This window comes from Centroberyx gerrardi, chromosome 21 (assembly GCF_048128805.1).
Source record: "Centroberyx gerrardi isolate f3 chromosome 21, fCenGer3.hap1.cur.20231027, whole genome shotgun sequence".
Classification (NCBI taxonomy): Eukaryota; Metazoa; Chordata; class Actinopteri; order Beryciformes; family Berycidae; genus Centroberyx; species Centroberyx gerrardi.
In genome coordinates, this window is record NC_136017.1 from 17,934,526 (window position 1) to 17,957,408 (window position 22,883).

General features: G+C 40.8%; 2 protein-coding genes across 4 annotated transcripts; one reads left to right on the forward strand and one right to left on the reverse strand.

The window, feature by feature from the left end:
* Positions 1-2,672: 2,672 nt before the first annotated feature.
* On the reverse strand, positions 2,673-7,786 carry harbi1 (harbinger transposase derived 1). Its single transcript, XM_071916759.2, has 7 exons — positions 7,741-7,786; positions 6,069-6,234; positions 5,698-5,900; positions 5,396-5,483; positions 4,917-5,124; positions 3,765-3,940; positions 2,673-3,266 (listed from the first exon to the last, which is right to left on the reverse strand). Exons 2-7 carry the CDS (start codon positions 6,231-6,233, stop codon positions 3,066-3,068), a joined length of 1,041 nt encoding a protein of 346 aa, XP_071772860.1. The 5' UTR covers position 6,234; positions 7,741-7,786; the 3' UTR covers positions 2,673-3,065.
* A 245-nt stretch (positions 7,787-8,031) lies between these two features.
* On the forward strand, positions 8,032-20,510 carry atg13 (ATG13 autophagy related 13 homolog (S. cerevisiae)). 3 transcript variants are annotated; one of them, XM_078291164.1, is made up of 18 exons: positions 8,032-8,207; positions 8,958-9,038; positions 9,270-9,350; positions 10,309-10,428; positions 10,593-10,639; positions 10,835-10,975; positions 11,378-11,418; positions 12,024-12,120; positions 12,350-12,457; positions 13,332-13,422; positions 13,618-13,716; positions 15,931-16,014; positions 16,351-16,460; positions 16,603-16,744; positions 16,963-17,040; positions 18,139-18,246; positions 18,580-18,708; positions 18,953-20,510. In XM_078291164.1, exons 2-18 carry the CDS (start codon positions 8,970-8,972, stop codon positions 19,028-19,030), a joined length of 1,623 nt encoding a protein of 540 aa, XP_078147290.1. In that variant the 5' UTR covers positions 8,032-8,207; positions 8,958-8,969; the 3' UTR covers positions 19,031-20,510. The 3 variants fall into 3 exon arrangements, with proteins under 3 accessions (XP_078147290.1, XP_078147289.1, XP_071772852.1); XM_078291163.1 differs by having other exon boundaries at positions 8,032-8,180; XM_071916751.2 differs by lacking the exon at positions 13,618-13,716 and having other exon boundaries at positions 8,032-8,180.
* Positions 20,511-22,883: the final 2,373 nt, after the last annotated feature.

The window sequence follows — 22,883 nt, forward strand, 5'->3', positions numbered from 1 at the left end:
CTTTCCACATATTTGCCCAGATTTCCATTTCGATGATGCTTCTCTGTAATTGTCTTCCAGCATGTTGGACATTTTTTGATGAGGCCCAGTAACAGAGGTCGTCAGCGAATTGGGAGACTTGTCCCTCTCCTCGGGGTGGGTAGTAGATATCACTTAGATACATTAAAAACAGCAGTGGACAACTTCGGGGGTGAATCTGCTGGAGGTTGATGCTCCCACTCTCACTGCAATCTCTCTCTGGGTTAGAAAGCTATTTAAAAGCACCACCAGCCTGCTGGACCCCCAGAACTCCTATGGCATCAAAAGTGGCTTTGGAACCTATCAGCCAGCACTCTTTCCAGAGGTTTGCCAAGGTTACTCAGGAGGCTAATAGGCCTGTAATAAGACAGGCAGGTGGGGATCTTTGTGTGGTTTGGGGACCATAGACACCAAGGCTGATTTCCAGGGCTTTGGAAAATAATCAACATGGAGGCAAAGGGTATAGAGGTCTGCAAGTATGGCTAGAAACTCTGGTGATGCCTCTTTGATAAGCCGATTGTCCACTGTATCTTCACCAGGGGCTTTCACTTTGAGCTTGATAAAATGCTCATGGAGTTCAGTTATCGTGACCACTTTGATTAGATGATGATTGGTTTCTATATTTTCTAGGGATAGATGGGTAGGCAGACAGACCTGGCGCTCTACTATTTCCTTCCACTCTGGGTCGAACAAGGGGTCATCTGGACATGAATGTACATTTTGTAAGTGCTCTTTAAAAGCACATGCTTTTTCTTTTACTTCCTCGACTATTTGGCCATTATGTCTGAAAACTGTAATTCTTGAGTTACTTTTCTTTCCATTAAGCCGATTGATTTTCTGCCAAAATGTTTTGGGATTTGGGTCATTATTTAAGTCTGCAGAAAACTTGTTCCATGTTTTTTCTCATTCCCTCGTAATTGCTTTCCGTATTTGTGTTTGTAATTGGCTGACTTTTTGTTTGATCTCTGGAGACCTTGTTTTCATAAATTCTCTCCTTAGTCTTCTCTTTTTTTAATAAGCCATATATAGAGAAAGGGTGAGGTTCTCATGCCACCAGGCCCAGAAGGCCTCCTTCAGCTTGACAGCTTCCCTCACCGCCGGTGTCCACAAGTTCTTGGATTGCCACCGTGACAAGCACCGGCAACCTTCTGGCCACATCTTGCAGCCGCTTCCATGACAGAGGGTTTGAACAGGCTCCATTCTGACCATTCCAACCTCCCCCAGGATACAGGAGAAGCTTGCCCAGAGGTGAGAGAAATGATTCAGAGCAGTCTTCCACCAGGCGTTCCCAGCAAAACGTCACTACATGTTTGAGTTTACCAGGTCTGTCCAGCAGACTCACCTCTGATCCAACTCACCACCAGATGGTGCTCAGCTACCAACTACACTCATGAACCTCCTCATGTTCAAATATGGTGTTCGTTATGGACAACCCATGACTAGCACATAAGTCCAATAACTACACACTGCTCGGATTCAGGAAGGCTATTCTTCATGCCCCTCCAGGTTTTCCAGTCACTGCCAATGTGAGCGTTGAAGTCGAAGTCGAAGGCCATGTGCTCAAAATAGCTGGTAGATGCATGCGCACAAACAGTTTTACTCTCCGCAACTCCTAGATATATTGAGGCGACCCTCTCTTCCACCATGACAAAGTCCAACTGTCCAACTAGCCCTAACCCTAACCCACTAACCCATGTTGGCTGTCATTTTGACCACCCTCATGATTCTGTGTTGTTCCATACTTTCATTCATACATTTCCACATAACACCTACTCCCCACAAGATGGACCCAAACACAAGGTTAATCAAAGTCAGACTACTGTCTTTATATCCATCTACACATATATTCTCATAATGATAGGGATAACGAGAACAGACATCAATGCACATGCGCCTTTTTCTGTACATGTGGTTCAGCGCTACTGTTTAGTACTATTTACTTATCCAAACACAGTCTACCATCCCCATGGATCCTGGCACCCAATATACAAATATAATAAAACTACTAGTTAGTTGTACCAGAAAGTTTTTTTCTCTGCTGTGTCTCAGACATCCAGTTCACACTTATTCCCTCTCCCTGCTATTTCAACTGGAAGGATTTAGACAGGAAATCTTATAAAAAATATTTATAGTTTTATCACTTTTCTTAATAAAGTTACAGAGTGCTTTAAGATCAAAGAAACAAAATAAAAATAGCAACAAAGACAAGACTTGCACTAATGACTCCGTCAAAGGAAAAATCCACCCTCAGATACCCTTAAACTGTTACATATCATCAACCCGTGATCTTCAATGCTTTCCGGGAGTTTTTTGCGACTAAGTGTTGAAATTTACTTTTTTAGTGAACCCACTTTCCCTCAACCTGACTCGTCTACTTCATCAGTTGGTGATTTTCTACGTTTCCCAGAATGCCTTTCAATAGCCTCCAGAGAAGGGGAGTGAACTTATTGATTTCTGCTTCTTCTACGATGGATTTCTCCCTGTATGATTGTTGAACGTCTCTTGGTGCAAAATGGTGGCTCTAGAAAGAAGCCCTCGCTCTTTGATTCTGAGGGACGTTTACTGCTGATGTTTTAGATCGCTGAAACATTTTCTGATATCAAACTCCACTGTAGCTGTGTTGGAAACATCTCAACGTGACGTGACATCATCTACATTTTACCAATTATCCACAGCAATAAGAAAAATACATGGCCAAACAACAAAATGCAAGGTACATCACCAATAGCTTTTACTAATAGCTTTTTCACTTAACATGGTTTAAGTGGATTTTTCCTTTGGGAAACTCCTTAATCATTATTTTTCCATTTGGAAAGACTGTTTATTGCCTATTTTGGTCTTGGTCTAGAATAGGACATTTGCTCTGGTCTCAGTCTTGACTTGGTCTCGACCCCCTTTGGATCTGGACTCGACTGGAACTCAGCTGGACCTGGTCTTGGAATTGACTTCGACTCGACGAAGTTGGTCTTGACTGCAGCCCTGACCATAACTATACAAACCGGCATAGATCCAATAACACCATGAGGCTTCTGAGTCCACCCGGCATGTTAACTGAAGTTTTTCAGTATGAGCTGTTTTCGTCCGTCTTCTGCCTCGGTATCTCGGTCTTCAGGTCTCTGTTCCAGGCTCTCGGGTTGCTCCAGAGGATCCGTCCTCTCCAGAGTCCAGGCGTCTAATCCAGACTGCAGGGAGGCGTTGTGGAGAACACAGCAGGCCAGCAGGATGGATGAACTCTTCTCTGGTGAATACTACATGGTGGAAAAAGAGGAGAGATGATCGCAGAGGTCTTAGATGTTTATTTATTTGTTTTCTGCATTAGTGTGTCAGTAGACTGCTCTTTATAGTACATTTTTGGATATTTAGAAACTTTTCATTTCATTCTTTTTGAAAGCATCTTCGCTTTATGGAATTTTTTTTACATGCGCCTAAGACTTTTGCACAGTACTGCACGTTAGTGTGTGCTTGATGAAAAAAGGTTCTCATTCCCTCCAACATATTTAACTGTTTCTAATTATATAGGCTATGAAATTCATAATGTCAGAAGTGAATGTATGTGAGCTGTCAATGTTTAAGAGTTGAAAATAGCGAATGAATCTAATAATCAAACTGTTGAAAAAGGAGTGAAATGAAATGAAATGAAGTCTCTGTCTGAAATTAAAACCAGCCACTTAATTACTTACTGTCAAATGTAACATGAGCATAAATAACAAATGTAGAATAGAATAGAATAGAATAGAGTAGAATACCTGTAGGTAGCCTTTGGAGCCGTCTAAACATCTGAATCTGGTCTGGATGGCTCTGAAGGTCCTGTCTACTATCTCGTGCGTAGCGGTGTGGGCAAGGTTATATCGAAACTCTGCAGGGGATTCTGGGTAACAGACCGGCGTCATCAACCACTTTCTGAGAGGGTAGCGGAGGTCGCCTAGGAGACAGACATCCTTTATGGGAAGAAGACCATGTACTGGCACTTGTGTTTAGTAAAGCAAAACCTCTCATTACATGGTGAAAAATAAGTCCTCTAATAACTGTATATGAGACATTTTAATACTTTTTAATGCCTTGAATTTAGATAATTTATTTTCAGACTTTGAGATTTTTTAAGACTTTTTACTCTTGTTTAATATGGAAGTAAGCCAGGCATTTCAACCAGGCTTCTCATAATCGGAGTATGAGCTTACCCAGGTTATTAGGTTATTAGGTTACCTGTTTATGTTATGTGTCGACCCAAAACCTGAATAACCGGTTTGGGTGCTGCTATCAATCCCCATTGACCAGATGGCTACTTATTTACTAACCTTCTCTCCATCTTTGTATTCATCTATGCATTCCCAAGGTTTCCTACACAGTTTCAATTTCAAATTTCCATACTTTCTTGATTTGATTCGAAGTATGATTGATGCCAATATTTGTCTTGCCCCTACTAACTCTGCCATATCACTTTAGAGATGATTCTTCACAGCAGCAAATATCAGAATATGTGCGTTGACAGAGGTTTAAAACCACAGAAAATGCATAGTCATAAGTATATTGGGACATTACAACACTATTTTTTCATACTTTTCTGTGCAATTTCCAAACTTATCTGGAAAAGAACTGGAAATGACATATTGCCGTTGTCATGTGAAAACCTCGTGAATCCAGTTTTGGTGATTTTCATGTTTTCATTTACATGGTCTTCTATGGGTTGAGAAAATTCAATGACACTTGGGTTTATGAAACTCTTTCAGAGCCCGATTGGATAAACTCAGAAATGCACGGTGGTCAAGCTCAAGACAAGGCTGTTTTTGTTTGTGCCAGGGAAGCTGAAATTCTGGAGATAGGAGGTTTTCACCCGACAGCGATACGATACTCTTGTTCCATACATTTCTAGACTTTCCAGACCAAAACCCATGCCTCACCCAGCAGCCAGCCGTCCTTGGTGTCCTGCAGTAGTTTGTAGACTGCAGATCTTTCCAGAATTTCAATATCTTTGAGTCCGCCGGGCCAGTGGGTTTCTGCACTGAGTAGCAGTCCTCTGGCATCACAAACCAGCTGACAGCCAACAGAGTGAAACCCCTTCTTGTTCACATACGACGAGTCTTCGCTGTTCGGAGCCTTAATGGCAACCTGGATATGAAGAGGAAAGAAGCACAGTATTGAGACTCTTTCCAGAAAATGGTTCTTATCCAGTATACTGTGTAGGATGAGCACTGTTTAGATGAAATTAAACAAATTATGTATTGTTACATATTATTTAGAATGTTTTATTGTATTTAAACAAAAAACACCCCCAAAAGTCATGGCACCCAATGTACACATAGAATAAAACTATTACAATATAATGTAATATAATTTAATGTAATGTGATATAATTTATTACAATATAATTACAATTTACCTGAACACAGTCCAGAACCCCCAAGACTCCTGGGACTCCTGCCACCCTCTGAAACTCCTGGATAGATTGTTCTTTGCTGGTAGGATCTCTGTTTAGAGACAGAGTTGTTATTATTATTATTATTATTATTATTATTATTATTAGTAGTAGTAGTAGTAGTAGCCGTAGTAGTAGCAGTAGTAGTAGCAGCAGCAGCAGCAGCAGTAGTAGTAGTATCAGTAGTAGCAGTAGCAGCGGCACACTGCTGAATGGACAACAGTCAGACAGTGGTGTGTATAATTCAGACTAATCCAGTTTCCTACCTGGTGAATGTGATGAACTGGGCAGCTTTCTCCACCAGGGCTTTGGTCACGTTGGTCACACATCTGGACATAGATGCCTGGCTAATCCCTATGGCATCTCCCATAGACGTCTGGAATGACCCAGACGTATAGAAGCCCAAAGCAGCCAACACCTGCACCTCAGGACTAATGGCTCTAGACCGCTGGGTACGCCTACAGAGAACCTAACACACAAACACACCAATGTACATGTTAGTAGAAAGAGTGAGGAAAGAGAATACGTATAGAAGCCAAAAACAGCTAAAACCTGGGCTCCAGACCACTCAGTATAATGACACAGAAGTACACATTTAAAGTCATAAACTGGACGCAGCAGAACAGAACAGACTCACATCTCTGAGTAACTCCACCAGATACAGGATGAACTCCCTGGGGAAGCCAAATGTTGTGAGAAGGAAGTGGTCTGAGACGGAGTCCAGGTCGAAGCGGTCCAGTGTCTTATGGCCCCGACCATGCAGCAGTAAATCACAGTCCAGGATAGCTATAGGGATCGCCATGCTGTGGGTACTGACAACATTAAATAGCTTATAGTTCATACTTTGACACATTTTCATATCGTAAATATTCTGCACTCCTTTCTCCTTTGCTTCAATAAGTCCTGCTGCACACCTTAACAATTCTATAATCTATTCTTTTTCTATTTTGTATTTTCCCCTGCAGTTTCCAAAAAAAAAAAAATTAAAGTAAAAGTTGTAAAAAGTGGTGGTAAATAACATTGAGTAAACTATAATGCCCAGTCAGTCCTCGCTCCTTTAGTGCTGGCCTCAGCCCCCTCTCATCGCCGCATGCAGCTTCTCCACCCTTTTTGTCTTTCTCTGTTTTCTCCTGTCATCATTGTTGCCCATGACTCTGTCAATGTTTTGCCCGGCACCTATTGCACGCTAAGCCGTCCCGGGGGGGATCCCTATTTGCCTCAGCCCGCCCAAGGTTTCTTCCAAGTTTTCCTACTAAGGTTTTTCCTGGGAGTTTTTCCTTGTGTGCATTTAGGGTCTAAGGCTGGGGTGCCGGGTAGGTTAGGCTATGTAGAATAGGTAGATTGTTTGTCTTGCTAAATCTGCTCCTGCCTACCTTGTGTTTTTCGCTATGTTTGTCCTACATCATTTTTTGTTCACCACTGATTGTGTTTAGTTAGATCTAGCTAGACACATTCTCTGTAAAGTCCTCTGAAACATGCTTGTGATAAAGGGCTATATAAATAAATAAACTTGACTTGACTTGAGTCAGTGAGCATCCAAGTCAAACAACCACGAATAGAAACAAAAACATTAATTCATGCTTTTGTCCTTGAAAGACCCCATCATTATATAACTTGCATCAGTTTCTATGATGTATACATTTACCTCAGAAAGATTTATGTTAAGCTAAAAAGGTGGTAAATTTAATCCTAAAAAGATGGGTAAACTGAGTTTAGGTGGGTTTACTTCCCACTCCATCCCTGTCTGGTAGAGAACATTTGTATTTTTCCAAGAATTCTAATACATGAGGCAAAGAACACTCTAAATACAGAGGAAACCTTCTGTTCGAAAAAAAATCGATTCGTCCACAGACAGCCCACAAATAAGTAGCTGCGAATAAGTAGGCAACTTCAGCGTCGTATCCCTTATTATAAATTATAACCTACAGTAAAGTTCTGGGTAATAAAGAATTACCAAAACTCTTGCAAAAACTCTGTCTTTAGTGAATACAATCAGTAAGCGACTATTATTATATGTAAATGGACCCTTGGTCATGTTTAATTCAAAGTTATTCGTAATAATATCTTTTTATGTCAAATTGCCAATGGAGAACTCAAGCCTTTCTTTTTGAATTGGGAACCAGCAGAGGGTGTAGCTACCTAGCAAGCTAACTAGCTAGTATGTGAGCTATCTGTCTAAGAAAAAGCTCTCAAATGAAAAAGCGATAATTCACCTAGCACAGACAGCTGGATATCTAAAATTCATCTTTAACCACAGATTTATATTTTGATGCAATCAATAAACTATATAAAAATCCATAAAGCTTTACCTTTAAAGAACTAATGCAGCGGCTACTAACCCAAACAAGCCACAGGATCACCTAACTTGCGGTGTGAAGTCGCAGTTTCGCCTCATTATGTGTCGCTTATCGGGTTTTTTTTTTAGCTAACATAATCACATGAGTATTTCACTTGAAAACAAATGCAACTTCCTTATCATTTTGTTCCCTAAAGTATGATTTGTTTGTTTTCTCTCAACCATAAATTTTGCCGAGCGTTACAAAAAACAGCGAAAGTGCCTTAGCGAAAGTGCTGTTATCCAAACACGTCGACCTGAAGAAAATAAACAGAAAATGAGCACAGCTGCTGTTGTCGTCGCATTACATTAAAATGTGACTATAGATAGTTTTGGAACAAGACGTTGCATTTTATCTCAATATTAGATTGTTTTGTATATTATCAACACCTCACTGACTAGAAAAAATCTAATGTAAGTTTTGCCGTTCTGTGATGAAGTGTAAGTAAAGTGCGTGGTAGCTAGCTAACGTTAGCCAAGCGCTAGTTAGCTAGTGAGTCACTGCTTGTATTTTATATAACGTTAACGTTTGGACAGATGGAATTATAGAAATGTAGCTTTTGTTATTTGTTTGCTAGCACGGTGTACCGCATTAGGTGGTTGTCAGTGTCCTCTGGTTTATCATGGCCTCGAAATCTTCTTGTTGACACAATTTACTGTCAACGTGGAGGCCACTCTAGCTAGCTAATTACATTTAAAACAGTAAACTACACGGGCAACCACATTAGCTATATGTTCCAGCAATTATGACAAACGGTATTTTTCCTAGCTCTGTTGAAGGCAGCATTTTCAATGTATTTACATTGCGTCCAGTTAGCGAGTGTTGCTAGCTAGCTAGCTAGCTAGCAAACACTAGTTATTAGAGTTAAGCCAACCTTCTGTCGACCGTTATCAGTTATCTGACTATCAGGCATTAGCACAGCATCCATTGTGATTGTACACATAAAATTTACTAAAATTAATGTTGGGTGTACGTTATTGTAATTAGTTTGTGCTCACAATTTTAGACCACTGGGATATATTTTATTTACTCCCGGCAAAACCAACTAAAATTTAGAAGAGAGAGCCTGAAAAAGATAAATCAACATTTTCCACAGTTAAGTGGATTATGAGACTAATCAGATAATTGAATAACTGGTTTTAGTTATGTTTTCTGTCCATCCCTAATGGGTTGTCATGTTGTGATTGCAGGGTTGTGACAACATGGACAGTGACCTGAGCCCCCAGGATAAAAAAGACTTGGACAAGTTCATTAAGTTCTTTGCCTTGAAGGTAAGAAGGGAGTATGTTCTCATGATTCTCTTGTTCCTTATAGCCCACTAGGTTATCCATATTGATTCTATTTGTTATAGTCCCCCATCCATTCTGAAGGCAATATCACCCTCTCCATTGCCTCAAACTGTTGCCCATATGTCCTCAGTTTGAATGCAGGACCTGTACACAGTTTACTGAATGTTGTGCCCTGACAGGTTGGTTTCTTATGTCCTGTTTGTGTGTTTGTAGACTGTCCAAGTGATTGTCCAGGCTCGTCTTGGCGAGAAGATCTGTACTCGCTCATCCTCATCACCTACTGGCTCTGACTGGGTAAGACCGTTCATTCATTCCCTTCCCTTCCCTTCTATCTTTACTTCCTTCCTTCCTTAATCTCTCTCTCTTTCTCTTGGAGAAACCTGTACCCTCTCCTGGATCGGTCTCCATCCGTTCCGTTTGTTTGTTCGTCCTTCCGTCACATTGATGAAAGTTTTGATGTAACGTGGGGAAATTATGTATGTCACCATAATGTTGTGGCATTTTAAAAATTGGCTTAAGGAGGTGTGGTGGTGTAAGGACCACAAAACTTTAAGCCCTGAGCGATGGAAAAAGTGATGTGGTCTGATGGTCTGTATCACAATATCAGCTCCATTTCATTCTGCTCTAGTAATCATAAATGAGACGCTTGACCATCACAATTTCACAAGCTCTCCATACAAATTATATTATTTTCACTTTCTAATGACATTTTTGGATTGTTGTTTATATTCTAGCGAGCCAGTACCATCGCTAGAAAGATTTGTGGCTCAGAAATAAACATAATTCTGCACAGTCAGACTTTGTTGTCATTGAACTTATATTTATTACTTGTATCGTGGTTGTATTGAATTGTGAACCTCATATCACGTATCGAATCTTATTGTGAGATAAGCAGATTGTCCCATCCCTACTGATGATTGATCTGCATGGTTACATAACAGTTAAGGAACGTGAGGCCATTTTACAGGACCAGGAGCACCCCAGGGTGTTAACACTGTTACCTCATGATGTTCTCCTATTCCAAGATGAAAATGCCCCCATACACACTGCTGGTTTCATGAACAGCAGTGCGTATTTCCTCCTACCTGTATCCGGTTGATGTCCGCCGATAGTGACAACAACATGGAGCAGATGGAAGAGAGACAAGCTGAGGGGGTTCACAAATGTGTTCATTTGTACGACACCTCATCTCCAATCTCCATACATCCATTCTTCTTCCAACCTAATACCTTTGTCTCTATATTTGCACCAGTTTAATTTGGCCATCAAAGACATCCCAGAAGTGACTCATGAAGCCAAGAAGGCTCTGGCTGGCCAGCTTCCAGGCATTGGACGCTCTATGTGTGTGGAGATCTCCCTCAAGACATCAGAGGTAAAATCTCCCTCAACCCTCACCAGGGTAACCTAGCTAAACCTACCGCTGTCCATTTTCTTAGTCTGTAATGCACCTTCAGTCAGTCGGTAAATAAATACAGTTCTACCCCCCCCCCCCCCCCCCCCCCCCTCTCTCTCTCACTCTCTCACTCTCACTCTCAGGGCGACTCCATGGAATTAGAAACTTGGTGCTTGGAGATGAATGAGAAGTGAGTGGGTTCTATTTTTTTACTATTGTTTTGTATTTAGTTATTTATAGACAGTGTGTTAAAGGAATACTTTGACACTTTGAAGTTAAAGTAAAGTAAGATACTACTGAAATGCTATCCAGGTATAATTTTTTTTTAAACTACTACCAAGCTACTGCAGAGTGTAGTTAATGTGTTGTCTGTTTATCCCTGCAGGTGTGACAAGGACATCAAGGTGTCATATACAGTCTACAATCGTCTGTCTCTCCTCCTCAAGTCACTGCTGGCAATCACCAGAGTAACACCTGCCTATAAACTGTCCAGAAAACAGGGACACGATTATGTCATATTATACAGGTAATTGGACTATGCTTGTCTCACCATACTGCTGCGTTAACTGACTTACTGACTACTGTTTAGGGCCTGATCGGTAAAAGATTTTTGCTGTCAGTTATTGGAAGGGAAACGTACCAGAACCAATTTTATTTAAAAAATGTTCCTGGTAGTTGCGTCAAAGATACATGTCTTTTTGGAAACTAGTCTCATTCATTCAAGTGTCTGCAGGTCCTGAAAATGCCTTCAGTTATATTATCTAAACTCTAAAAACAAAATTTTAATTGCTTGTGTTAAATTCATTTTTTGAGCTGATATTGTCAGTGTTTTATCTGTGAAATATAACCAGTACTGATGAGTCAATGACAGTCAATATTGGCCCATTACCCATTAGCTATCTATTCCTGTTTCTCCTCTCCTGTCTAGGATCTACTTTGGAGAAGTCCAACTGAGTGGATTGGGAGAAGGTAACTGTAAATTTAGCTTCCTGACTAACATGCTCTAAACTATTACTGATCTTCATCTTGATCTTCCATGCTTCCTAGCTGACCAGCTTCAAGGTTTCAAATGCAACTGACTATATAGCAGTGAAAAATACAATCAAATTACTATACTAATGCTACAGCCTCAACAAAGGATGAAGCCCACTTAGTCCAATAAACAATATGCAAAACCTAAATCAAACAATCTAATGTTGTAAAATAACACGATTTGACTAATCAGGAAACCAGAGAACTTGAATCTTCTACTAGCTAGCCAAACGTTTCCACAAGCAATTTGAATTGTAGAGAAATGTGAAATGGAAAAATCAATCTTCCAGTGTAGCTGCAATGAAAACTAGCGTCAGCAGGAGCAGTAAGTTATTATAAAGATTACTACAACAGCCATTTCAGACATGACAGTTCAACAAGGACCTTACGAAAATACTGCAGTCTCAGTATGAGCACATAGACATGCTAGACCTTGTGGCAAGAATAAAAATGATAAGGCAGCCATTTTACATTGTCATCGTTGCTGTGTGAGTGGTGGTGCTGATGTGCTTATTTATTGAGGTTTGTTGTTATTTGTTAAGGTTTTCAGACGGTACGTGTCGGTGTAGTTGGCACTCCTGTTGGCACAGTCACTCTGTCCTGTGCCTATCGCACCAACCTGGCATTCATGTCTAATAGGTAACTAACACACAAAATGTAAACCAACCACAAACCAGCTTTTACAAAGGAAGAAAAAAAGACTTGGCCAGTAGTTACAAATAAGAATATTATTTTCTTAGTTATTGGGAAATAATCTTCCAATTTCCTATTCCCAATTGCTATATATAATTATAATTTGAAATGTATCCAATTGTAATTATTCACTTATAACTAGTCAGCAGTTGATATGTCCTCTCCTCCCCTACAGACAGTTTGAGCGTTCAGCTCCCATCATGGGGATCATTGTTGATCACTTCCTGGATCCTCCCTATGGCAGCCAGCTTCCTGCCAACATGGGACAGCCCTGCAACTACAGGTAGCTATGGAGATTAATGGACCAATTCACCCCAAAATGAAAATCCTGCAGCAATGCTGTGAACACCTAATTGCCAAATGGGAAATTGTAATTGCATTTCTAAACAGATTCTTCTCAGGCTACAAATTAGAGTGTTTTGGAGTAGAGACTAGGGCTAAAGACAAGACAGTTTACTGTGTCAGTTGCATAAATTTGGAAACAAATCCACCATATCAGACTATTCGCTTATTCACTTATAACATTACTGAATGGATCTATAGCCGCACAACAATCTTTTTCAGATATCTCTCTTTTTCTCGCCTGGTTGTTATAGATTTAGACATTATTTGTGCGCAGCCAATTCTCCAATGGACCTCCATGATGAAGCCAGATGTGGTTGATAGATTTGTTACAGAAACTAGTTATGTTCAATCGGAAATAAGCTGGGTTTGTCAGCTTTGTTTCTTTATTATGGTATTTAAATTGGTTTATAATTCAAATTCATGTAGCACTAAAAATATCTAAATAAAGTCTTAAATTTGGCTTTCTGAAACATGCAGAGACCCTGTTCTTGGGTAATCCAGATCTGCTAATCTCTCCACGATATTAAAGGACAATTTTGGTGTATATATACATTTTTTGGTCTAAATACCAGTCAAGTCTGCCTCCATTTCCATCTGATTCACTGTCTTCCAGCTAGGGTTCCCCACTCTGAGTATGACGTACATAAAATATGGCTGCCCTATGAATAAGTTAAATTGTGCCATTAGCCGTGCTAGAATAACATTAACCACGGGCAAGAATTCTATTCTGAGAATTCTATTCTTCTGTTGATCTGAGAGCAGCATGATAATGGTGGGGCTGTGTGTGTGTGTGTGTGCATGTGTGTGTCCAGACCTCCAGGTGAGGAGGACGGAGCATTTGCAGGAGTTGAGGATTCACAGGAGGTCTGCACCACCTCCTTCTCTACCTCCCCTCCCTCTCAGGTAACACCACTAAGACACATTTACTCCCACTGTTGCTTTCTTTTCATTCCTTTATTTTGTGGCCTCTTCTCTCCATTTTCACTCCTGTTTTTCATTTCAATTTCTCTTTTTCTCTATTTCTGTCTGTCTGTATTCTTTCTCTTGTGGTCTTTGTATTGTGTTTCTCTGTGTGTGTGTATCTCTGCATTATCTCAGTGTGTATGTACGTTGAGTCCTTCCCCCTCTAAGCCGTCTAAGCCCCTCCCCCTGGACAGTCTGCAGCTACCATTGGTCCCTGGACTTGTCACTCACACTGTGAGTCTACACTGTCCACTGTGAGACTGTGTGTGTGTGTGAGACAGAATGTTTGTTAGTGTGTGTGTTGCTGCTCAGTGTGTCAGAGTTGCATTAGAAGCTTATTAACAGGATTTTCTGAAGCTAACAAAAATTATGTGGCTACACATTCAGCGCCGAAGTGTACAACAATTTTTGATATTTTACACTACAAAATAGATAATATGAGAGAATTCAGATTCGGCCTGCATGTAAATGTAGTCATTGTGAACTGCAGGAAAGTCATGGACTTTTGAGAGTACAGATCATAGACTATAGAAAATAATGGAAAGCCAGGAAGGAGCAACTAAAACAGAAAGCCACAATCTGACCAATAAAACTAGCCAACAACCAAAACCGAAAACTTGACTAGTAAGCACTCTGCAATTCAGTGGCAAATCTATCAAAATAAATAGTCCATAAATATTTACTTATCACTTGATTTGTTAAGGTAGATAAGATAAGATAAGATATCACTTTATTAACCCCTTGGGGAAATTCAGGTGCCACAGCAGCAACTGGCAGAACAGTACCAGGGAAAAATTAAGTACAGAAGATAATAAAGAGAAGAGGTAATAAGATAAAAAAAAAATAAAGCTAATGTACATAATAATAAGATCATAATAATAAGATCATAGACTATACAAAATAATAGACGGAGTGACTGATGCCACCCATTAACCTCTTACTTCCTGTTTGAAGCCCAGCAAGTAGGGTTTCTAGGTGCTGCCATGTTGTATTTTTGGAGCCAGGGGCTGAATCCCAGTGTTTGGACTTTGAGATGCACTTCGAAGTCCACAAGGGCTTAGAACTGTGTCTCTGCAAAAGCAGCAAGTACTTCAGGGCTCTGATGCGAACCTTTGGGGCCTTCCATGTGGACTTTTAGCAAGTCTGCAACCCGTATTGCCCATAATTCATAGCATCAGTGACATCAGTAAATGAGGACACTGGGGAAGCATCCAAAAAATGATGAAGAAAAGCATGGCAGGTGTTGGCAAGAAAATGTCCGTAAGTGTAAATATCTATCTTGTCAGTGTAGTGTTTTATTGCACTTGTGTACACAGTTGTTTGTATCTTCAGACAAATTTACCAATTGAAATGGCATCCCAAAATTTCACCGTGTAAAAGTTTATGGATGACTACACATTTTATAGTGTTTTCGCACTGTCAAAGATCCAAGCATATTTATATGAGCTGCAAAAGAAATGTGCTCCACCCCGTCGTCCCGTCCCGTCATCCAACGCCCAATCTCGTCAGTCTGTTACTGAAAATTTAACATCAAGCCTGTACAAGATGTCAGTATAGGCCTTTAAGGCCTTTTGGAACATATTGGCCAGGACTTGTACTGTGTTTTGTGTGAATGTATTGAGGCGGGAGAACTTCTATGAGCAGGACTGTCTTTCTTTTTTTGTGTGGCATTTTTGTCTATTATTATTATTATTATTATTATTATTATTCAGATGAAAGTAGAGAGAGACAGGAAAAACTGGGAGAGAGAAAGGGAGATGACATGCAACAAAGGTCCTGGGCCAGATTGGAACCCAGGACTTTGTGGTTCCATGGTATGCACCTTAGACCACTGAGCCACCAAATGAAATGACTAGAACCCACGTAGTGCAGTTAGTTGGAAGGAATACACAACTCCATAAAACACTGTAATCCCAAGAAGGAAGCCTGTACTTCAAATCATCATCATTATTATTATTCCTCTACCATTTGTGAGAAATAAATTACTATTGCAATTAGGTCTACTACTTGTGAGACTTGAGTTGATATAAATTACCTGCAATGCTTTGATGTTCAACACTAGCAAGTGGATCTGTTAAATAATAAATCATAATTCTATTTGGCCACTTATTGGTAAACTCCTGGCTACGCCACTAGTCTGGGGGTTCACAATGCAATATGCATGATGGGAAAAGAGGGTCTGGTCCAACTGCTTGTATTTAAATGTTGATTATACCTGTGTGTGTGTGTGTGTGTGTGTGTGTGTGTATGTGTGTGTGTGTGTGTGTGTTGGGGGGTATTGTGTGTGTGGATGAGGGGTTGATTCTTTAAAGGCGATTTTGGTGATGTTCTGTTTTGTTGTAAGATGTTTAATCAAAGAACATCAAAAGTCAAAGGTTCTCCCTCTTTCTCTATTTATCTTTCTCTCTCTGTCTCTCTCTCTCGCTCCGTCTCTGTCTCTCTCTGTAGTTGTATACTTCCAGGTTGTCATACCAGCCTACAGCTCTTGCGGGAGCTGCTGAGCTTTGTCACCCTGCTGCCAATCCACACCAGGTAACACATAAGAGCCAGCCAATAGGAAGCAGACTCCACTCAATACATTCCAGGAGTTATTTTGTGATGGAGTGTTCTTTCCCTCAGCCTGACTTGTCTACTTCAGTTTGTGATTTCCTACATTTCCCAGAATGCCTTTCAGCAACCCCTCTGTGCTATATACATGTGGGTGGATAGGTGTTAGGGTCTCTAGGGATGTGTTTATAAATTTCATGACAGAGTTGGAGATATTGTTAAAAACCTTTATGATGTTTTCATATTGGTTTGGAGGACAGTACTTCCAGATGCTTCTAGTTGATCCGCTGTAACTCAGTCCTTTTCGTTCTACCTGTTCAGGTGTTGCATGCTGGGAAGGAGGGCGGTGTTGCGTTGGTTCCTGTCCAACCTCCCCATGGAGCTGACGCTCATCTGACAGCAGACCACGCCCCCAACACACCTGGCAGCAGGTAACCCTTTCCTTACATCCAGTTCAACTCAACAAGTGGATTCCCTACAAAATTCAACGTTTTCAGTTTTTGATTTTTTTCTGGCCGATAGTACAAAATGACCATAACATATCTGCATACTGTGTATCTCCCGTCTTCCTAGTGGTGATGATGAAGGTCTGTCACAGAGTGGAGAGGGAAGGAGGGATGAAGGGAGGAGGAGTGTTTCTCCTTCTGACCCAGTGGAGTCTCTCTCTGCATTCACAAGGAAAGTTGGAGCCTTTGTCAATAAACCCAGCACACAGGTTAGTTTTAAATGCCATTTTGCTTTTATGTATTTATATTTTTTACTATTGTTGTACCCTCTATAATTTTTTTATACTGTGCTATCCTCTTGATTTTACTCTTGTATTTATTGTATGAGTATGTTGTTTTGTATTGTTGAATTGTATTGTATTGTCTAATGTACAATAATGGACAGCCAGCTGGTTATGGTGAATTAATTGTGTATGTGTGTGTGTAGGTAACAACAGCCAGTCTGGACCTGCCGTTTGCAGCATTCGCTCCTAGAGGCCTGGACTCAGAGGAGAACGACCCCATGGTAACTTCATATACTTTAAACTGATGTGTTACCTGGTGGTGGAACTGAAAATGGAGTTACCTAATTGACTGCTCTCATAACCTCAGGATATTTGTTGTATTAAGACCCAATCTTTAATTGCAGCATGAAATACTCACCCCACCACTGGCTCTGTTTACGTAGCAGTGATGGGTTTTTTGTTGTTTTTTATTTTTTTTTAAATTATTCTGAAATTGTTTTGCTTTATTTATACACCAGCCATATTTGATTTACATCATACTCTGGGTGGGAAACCCTACCCAGAAGGCAGTGAAGCAGATGGAAACAAGGAAACGGAGGCAAAGTCAACTGTTCTTTGGACAAAAAAAAAATCGAATCTACACCAAAGTGATCCTTGGATACGGTGCAGAGATGATCAGAGCGGAGAAGGTCCAAATCAAAGGCCACAGCAACTGGAATGATGTTCAACCATAACATCAGCTAATGGTCTTTATGGCTAATGGTGGCTCAGTTAGCACTGTCGCCTCACAGCAGTTAGGTCCTGGGTTCTCCCCATGTCCAAAGACATGCACTTCAGGTGAATCGGAGACTAAATTGCCCATAGGCGTGAATGTGAGCGTGAGTGTGTTTGTTGTAGTGTGGTATATGAAATGATATGGTATGTAGAGATGCTTGTGATAAAGCCAAGGGCTATATAAATAAACTTGACTTGTTAATACCTCCAAACAAACGAGGTTGAATTCTTATGAATTGTATTAACAGCCTGTATCTTTAGTATTGGTAACATGCTAACATTGTATCCTTTGTGGTGCTTCTTTGACAGTCAAATTGTTTGTTAGCGGTGTCTGCTTGCTAACGTTAGCGTTAAAACTGCTAATGCTAAAACTAGTCGTCAGCTACAACTTCTACAACTCAACCTTGTTGGTTTTAAGATAAATATAATGATAACAACATGAAGAAGCTGACTGCTAGCATTAGCTAATATTATGGGTCAACATCGTGAATGTTCCTTTTGCCTCTGTTTCCATCTGCTTCACTGTGGTCCAGGTATGTCCATCAAACAAACAAAAAAACATACCTGCATTTACTAATGCTGTGTGTGTGTGTGTGTGTGTTCAGGTCCAGCCTCCGGACTCTCCTCCCTGCCCCTCCCCCCTGCAGGCCAGTCTCCACTCCCAGGGCTCAGAAGAATCAGCGCAGCAGGACGACTTTGTCATGGTCGACTTTGTACGTACTTCTCGCTGGATCTCCTGTAACCCCTCCTGGTCACCACTGTCCAAGTCTTCTCTGTTATAATGACATCAAAACCCTGATAGAAATGTTATGTCAGGATTATGGGATATACGACTTTCCCATAAGGAAGCATCGCATGAACGCTGTCAAAATATTACAAGATGCTTCCAGAGCAAAAACTCAAACCACGCCGGAACTGTCCTTTAAGTAAACAAGTTGTCGTAAAGATGGCCTGCCTGCTCTACTGTTTTCCATTTCAGTTAATCTGTAACTAGTTTACCTGTGTGCTCTCTCTCTCTCTCTTTCGCTCTCGCCCTCTCTCCGTAGCGCCCAGCCTTCTCTAAAGATGACTTGTTGCCGATGGACTTAGGGACGTTCTACAGGGAGTTCCAGAACCCTCCTCAGCTGGCCAGCCTCTCTCTACACATCAGCTCCCAGTCTATGGCCGATGACCTGGTAACAGTAACGCTTCATGGCTCTGCTCTGAACTACATGGAATTAAACTAGCGATTGTCATGCTCTTCAAGATCCACCTCCTCTGAGCCTAAAATCATATATAGGCCTAAAGCAGGTGGAAATGTTGAGAGACAGCTGCAGTGTGGAGCAACTCTTTATTTTTAACACCATAGGGTGTTATCAGCTTTAATCAGCACACATGTGAATGTTAGTAGTAATAGTTGTATGTATTTTCTTTCTGCAGGACTCTCTCCCAGAGAAACTGGCCGTCTATGAGAAAAACATTGATGAATTTGATGCTTTCGTTGACATGCTCCAGTAGAGGAAGAGGGATGCGTGAAGAAGAAGAAGAAGAGAAAAGAGAGGCTGGTAGGAAAAGAGAAAGGGAAAAGGACTAGAAATGAGGAAACAAAAAATGGACGATGGCAAACGAGACAGGAGAGAGAAGTGCAAAGGATGAAACGGAATTAAGGGGAGAAGAGGACTGGAGACTGTACTGTCCGTTAAGAATCACTCACTTAGACTAAATCACCATGTTTTAATGTGAACCCTGCTGCGTGTGTGTGCGCGCACGCCTGCCTTCCTTATCAGCTTGTATCGACCAGCCTCTTCCTTGTAAATACTGAACTCTCTGCTCTGATCACACTGGCAGACGGACGCCTCTCTGTTGTGAAAGTCAGAAATCTGGTCCATCTCGAATAGAAAATAATTATTTTTTGTTCCTTTGTGGCACAAATCTGGACACGGACATGCCTACCAGCACTTTCATGATACGTTTCTTCACTGTAGCTCACTGTATTATATCCACGCCTCCATCCCCGCTCAAGCTAACTAGCCACTCCTCACTGCCTCAGAAAGCTGCCTGCGTATCATCATGGCCTTACACATCAGATCTGTGCCACAAAGGGTTAAAGGTCCAGCGAATACTGTCAGTATGCCGCTGGCTGGTGTCAGTTCACTTCGATTCAGAAAACGGATTTCCTTCCAAGTTGAAATATTGAAAAGCGTGTGGTATGCAAAGGTTGTCGTATCCAGATAAATTAATTGCAGTAATTTTTTTATTTTTTTTAAAGGAATAGTTCACCCAAAAATGAAAATTCAGTCATTATCTACTCACCCCCATGCGAGTTGAAACTCTGGTTTAGTTTGTTTTGGAGAATGCTGCTACGAAGTCGTGCTGGCAAGCTCCTGGATTGTTTTATGGACTAACAAACTAAAACAGAGTTTCAACTCGCATGGGGGTGAGTAGATGATGACTGAATTTTCATTTTTGGGTGAACTATTCCTTTAACCTTTTTCCAATGGTCTGATGGAAGGAGATGGCATGATTTAGCTTCCCTACCCAGAAGTTCCCAGCTGGTCTGGGGATTCAAACCGCTAACCTTCCAGTCTCTAGCCAGCGTCTCTAACCTTGATGCTAGCAAACAGCCCTGACTGTCTGAATTTAAAGTGAATTAACTCCAGCCCTGAGGCATCATTTGTAAAAAGGAAAAAAAAAAGTTAAATACACATTTTTCCACGCTAAGTTTTGGCTCTATGAAGCAGCTTGACGTGGGAATATATGTAATGTTGTGGATTCCCTTCACCATACATATGTATATTTTGGGATATTTTGAGTGTGAGATTTGGTAACGGTAGGCTAATGCATACACACCTCTAGTTGTCGACAGAAGGCACCGCATCACCATTTCAGTCTGCGTCTGGATGAAAACTTTAATTTGCACTTTTATCTGCTGTTGGTCTAGGTGTCCTAATAAAGCATGGCTGCCCTGCTCTGTTCAAATAAAACTGGTTTAATTCAACATATGTCTGGTGTCTTGTTGAAGGGAGAAGGACAATGTTTACCATGAGTCAGGAACATGAGGAACTTTTGTTTACTCGCAATGCACAGATTTCATTGCAAAGGTCTGAGTGGTCATATAGCATCTTAAGAGTTTCAGGCAAGCAGCACGAGACAAATCATCAGCATGACTTAATGACTGACAATCACGGTCTTCCTCCTTTACCAACATGTAGGAGGTCTAAGGCAGTAGGGATAAATGAGTCCTTGTGCCTGTTTTTCTTGGCAGTAGCGAGACTGAACCGATTGGCAGAGGGTTGTACCTTAAAGACAGAACATAAGAGATGGACACAGTCTGACATAATGGGATTGGCTAAGGCAGAAACTCATCGAACACAAGAAGATGTCAAGTTTCATCAAACTGAAGTAGGGTAATTATTGTCAGCAAACTACAATGTTTGCCCTCATGCTGGCTACAACAGTTGTCTGTATACGGAATATACAAGGTAAGTGAGAGGACACAAACATGAAGAGAGCCAGTAGGTGAGGTCATGGTACTAAAAAAACAGAAATGAACAAAAGCAGCCTGGTGTGGTTCACTGCCCTCCCAGGGCCTCGTGTATAAAACCTTGCGTGGATTCCACACTAAAAGGCTACGTAAGCAGGGGCCTCATTCATAAAACATTGCGTGCGCACAAAATTGTCCTGAAAAGTATGTGCCACTTTTCTGCGCCACGCAGATTTTCGGATTTATAAAAACAAACTTGGCGTGAAAATGTGCGCACCGCCATGGAAACTTTGACCCATGCGTGCGCACATTTTGGAGACAGTGGGAAATGGCGACTTAGATGACAAAGTAGTGAAATAAAGCAAAACATGGCCTTTACACTCAGTTCATTTCCAGGGTTTTGTCTTGCGTTACGACTTCGCCATTTTCTCATACAAAGAGAATGGAATGACAAGTACAATTAGATGCATATCAATATTCATGGATGGCGTTTCATTAACCATTTATGGCTAATTGTAACCCTAACCCTAACCCTGTTTTATAAATCTGCACACAAGAATCTGTACCTAATGCCCACTCCCACAATTTAGCCATAACTGGATGTCAACACACCCATTTCACTTGGTTTGGACATAAACCCCAATCATCACGATGGGCCAGAAAAATCAGACTCGATAATAATAATAGCCGGTTGCTTTATGATCCGATATGTGCGATATTCTTATATCCACTTGTTGGAGCTTTCACAGCACTCAGGAACAGGAAGGTGAAGTTGTTCCCGACAGGACGATGGATTAGTAAAATGGTCTTTGAACAAATTTTCTATCAGAAATTAAGTTTACTATTATTAATACTGAATCAAGCAGTGCCTCCCTCTTTCTCCCTCTCTGTCTCTCTCTCTCCTTTCCGCTCCTGGTGCTGAAAGATGCACAGCAGCGGCTTCTCAGTCAAAATGGGCTTTTTTGTTATTGTTTTCTTGCTATTTTATTTTCTGTTTTACAAAGGATCTAATTACAAAATCGAAATAAATCAGATTCTCAGTGTGGGTTTACAAAATAAATGGCTTTCAGACCAGGAATTTAACTATCTCTCTGTAAACCACCCTAACGTAGCTACCTGTACTATAATCTCTTGAAGATCCCCCTTGAGACCTATAGTATCGGGCAATGGATCTCTCACTTCAGAGACTTCCATATCTACCCTCTAGTTAAACAGTTACCATCATATTTGAAAGACGCCACAGATTTCTTACTGAACTTACAATCACTCTAACATTAATGAAGAGAACCTTTTAGTCACATTAGATGTTGGCTCTCTATATACATCCATACCTGCTAACATAGGTCTGGAGGCTCTGAAATTCTTCCTTTCCAATCATGAGGGCAGCGTACCCACTGAGTACATCATTAGTCTTACTAAACTAGTGCTTACAAAAAATTACTTTCTCTTTGATAAAGTTTACTTCTTACAAATACACGGTACGGCTATGGGGACTCCATTAGCAACTACACTAATCTATTCATGGGGAAATTTGAACTAGATTATATTTATGAAGATAACCGGTATAGAAGCTCTATCAAATATTGGACAAGAAACATTGATGATTGTTTTATGATATGGAATGATTCAGAGACTAAACTGTGGGAATTGATAAATTCTATCAACTCTAAATTACCATATCTTTTACAGTTGAGAAGAGCCCAAGCTATTCATTTCTTGGATGTCCTAGTCACAAAGAAAGGCAATTTTATGCTCAGCACCACTGTATATAGAAAACCTACTAACAAAAACACTATTCTGCCAGTTAACAGCTACCACCCACTGTCATTAAAGAGGGGGGTTACCTGTTGTTGTAGTGATGCCAAACAAAAAGTCAAAGGTCTTAAT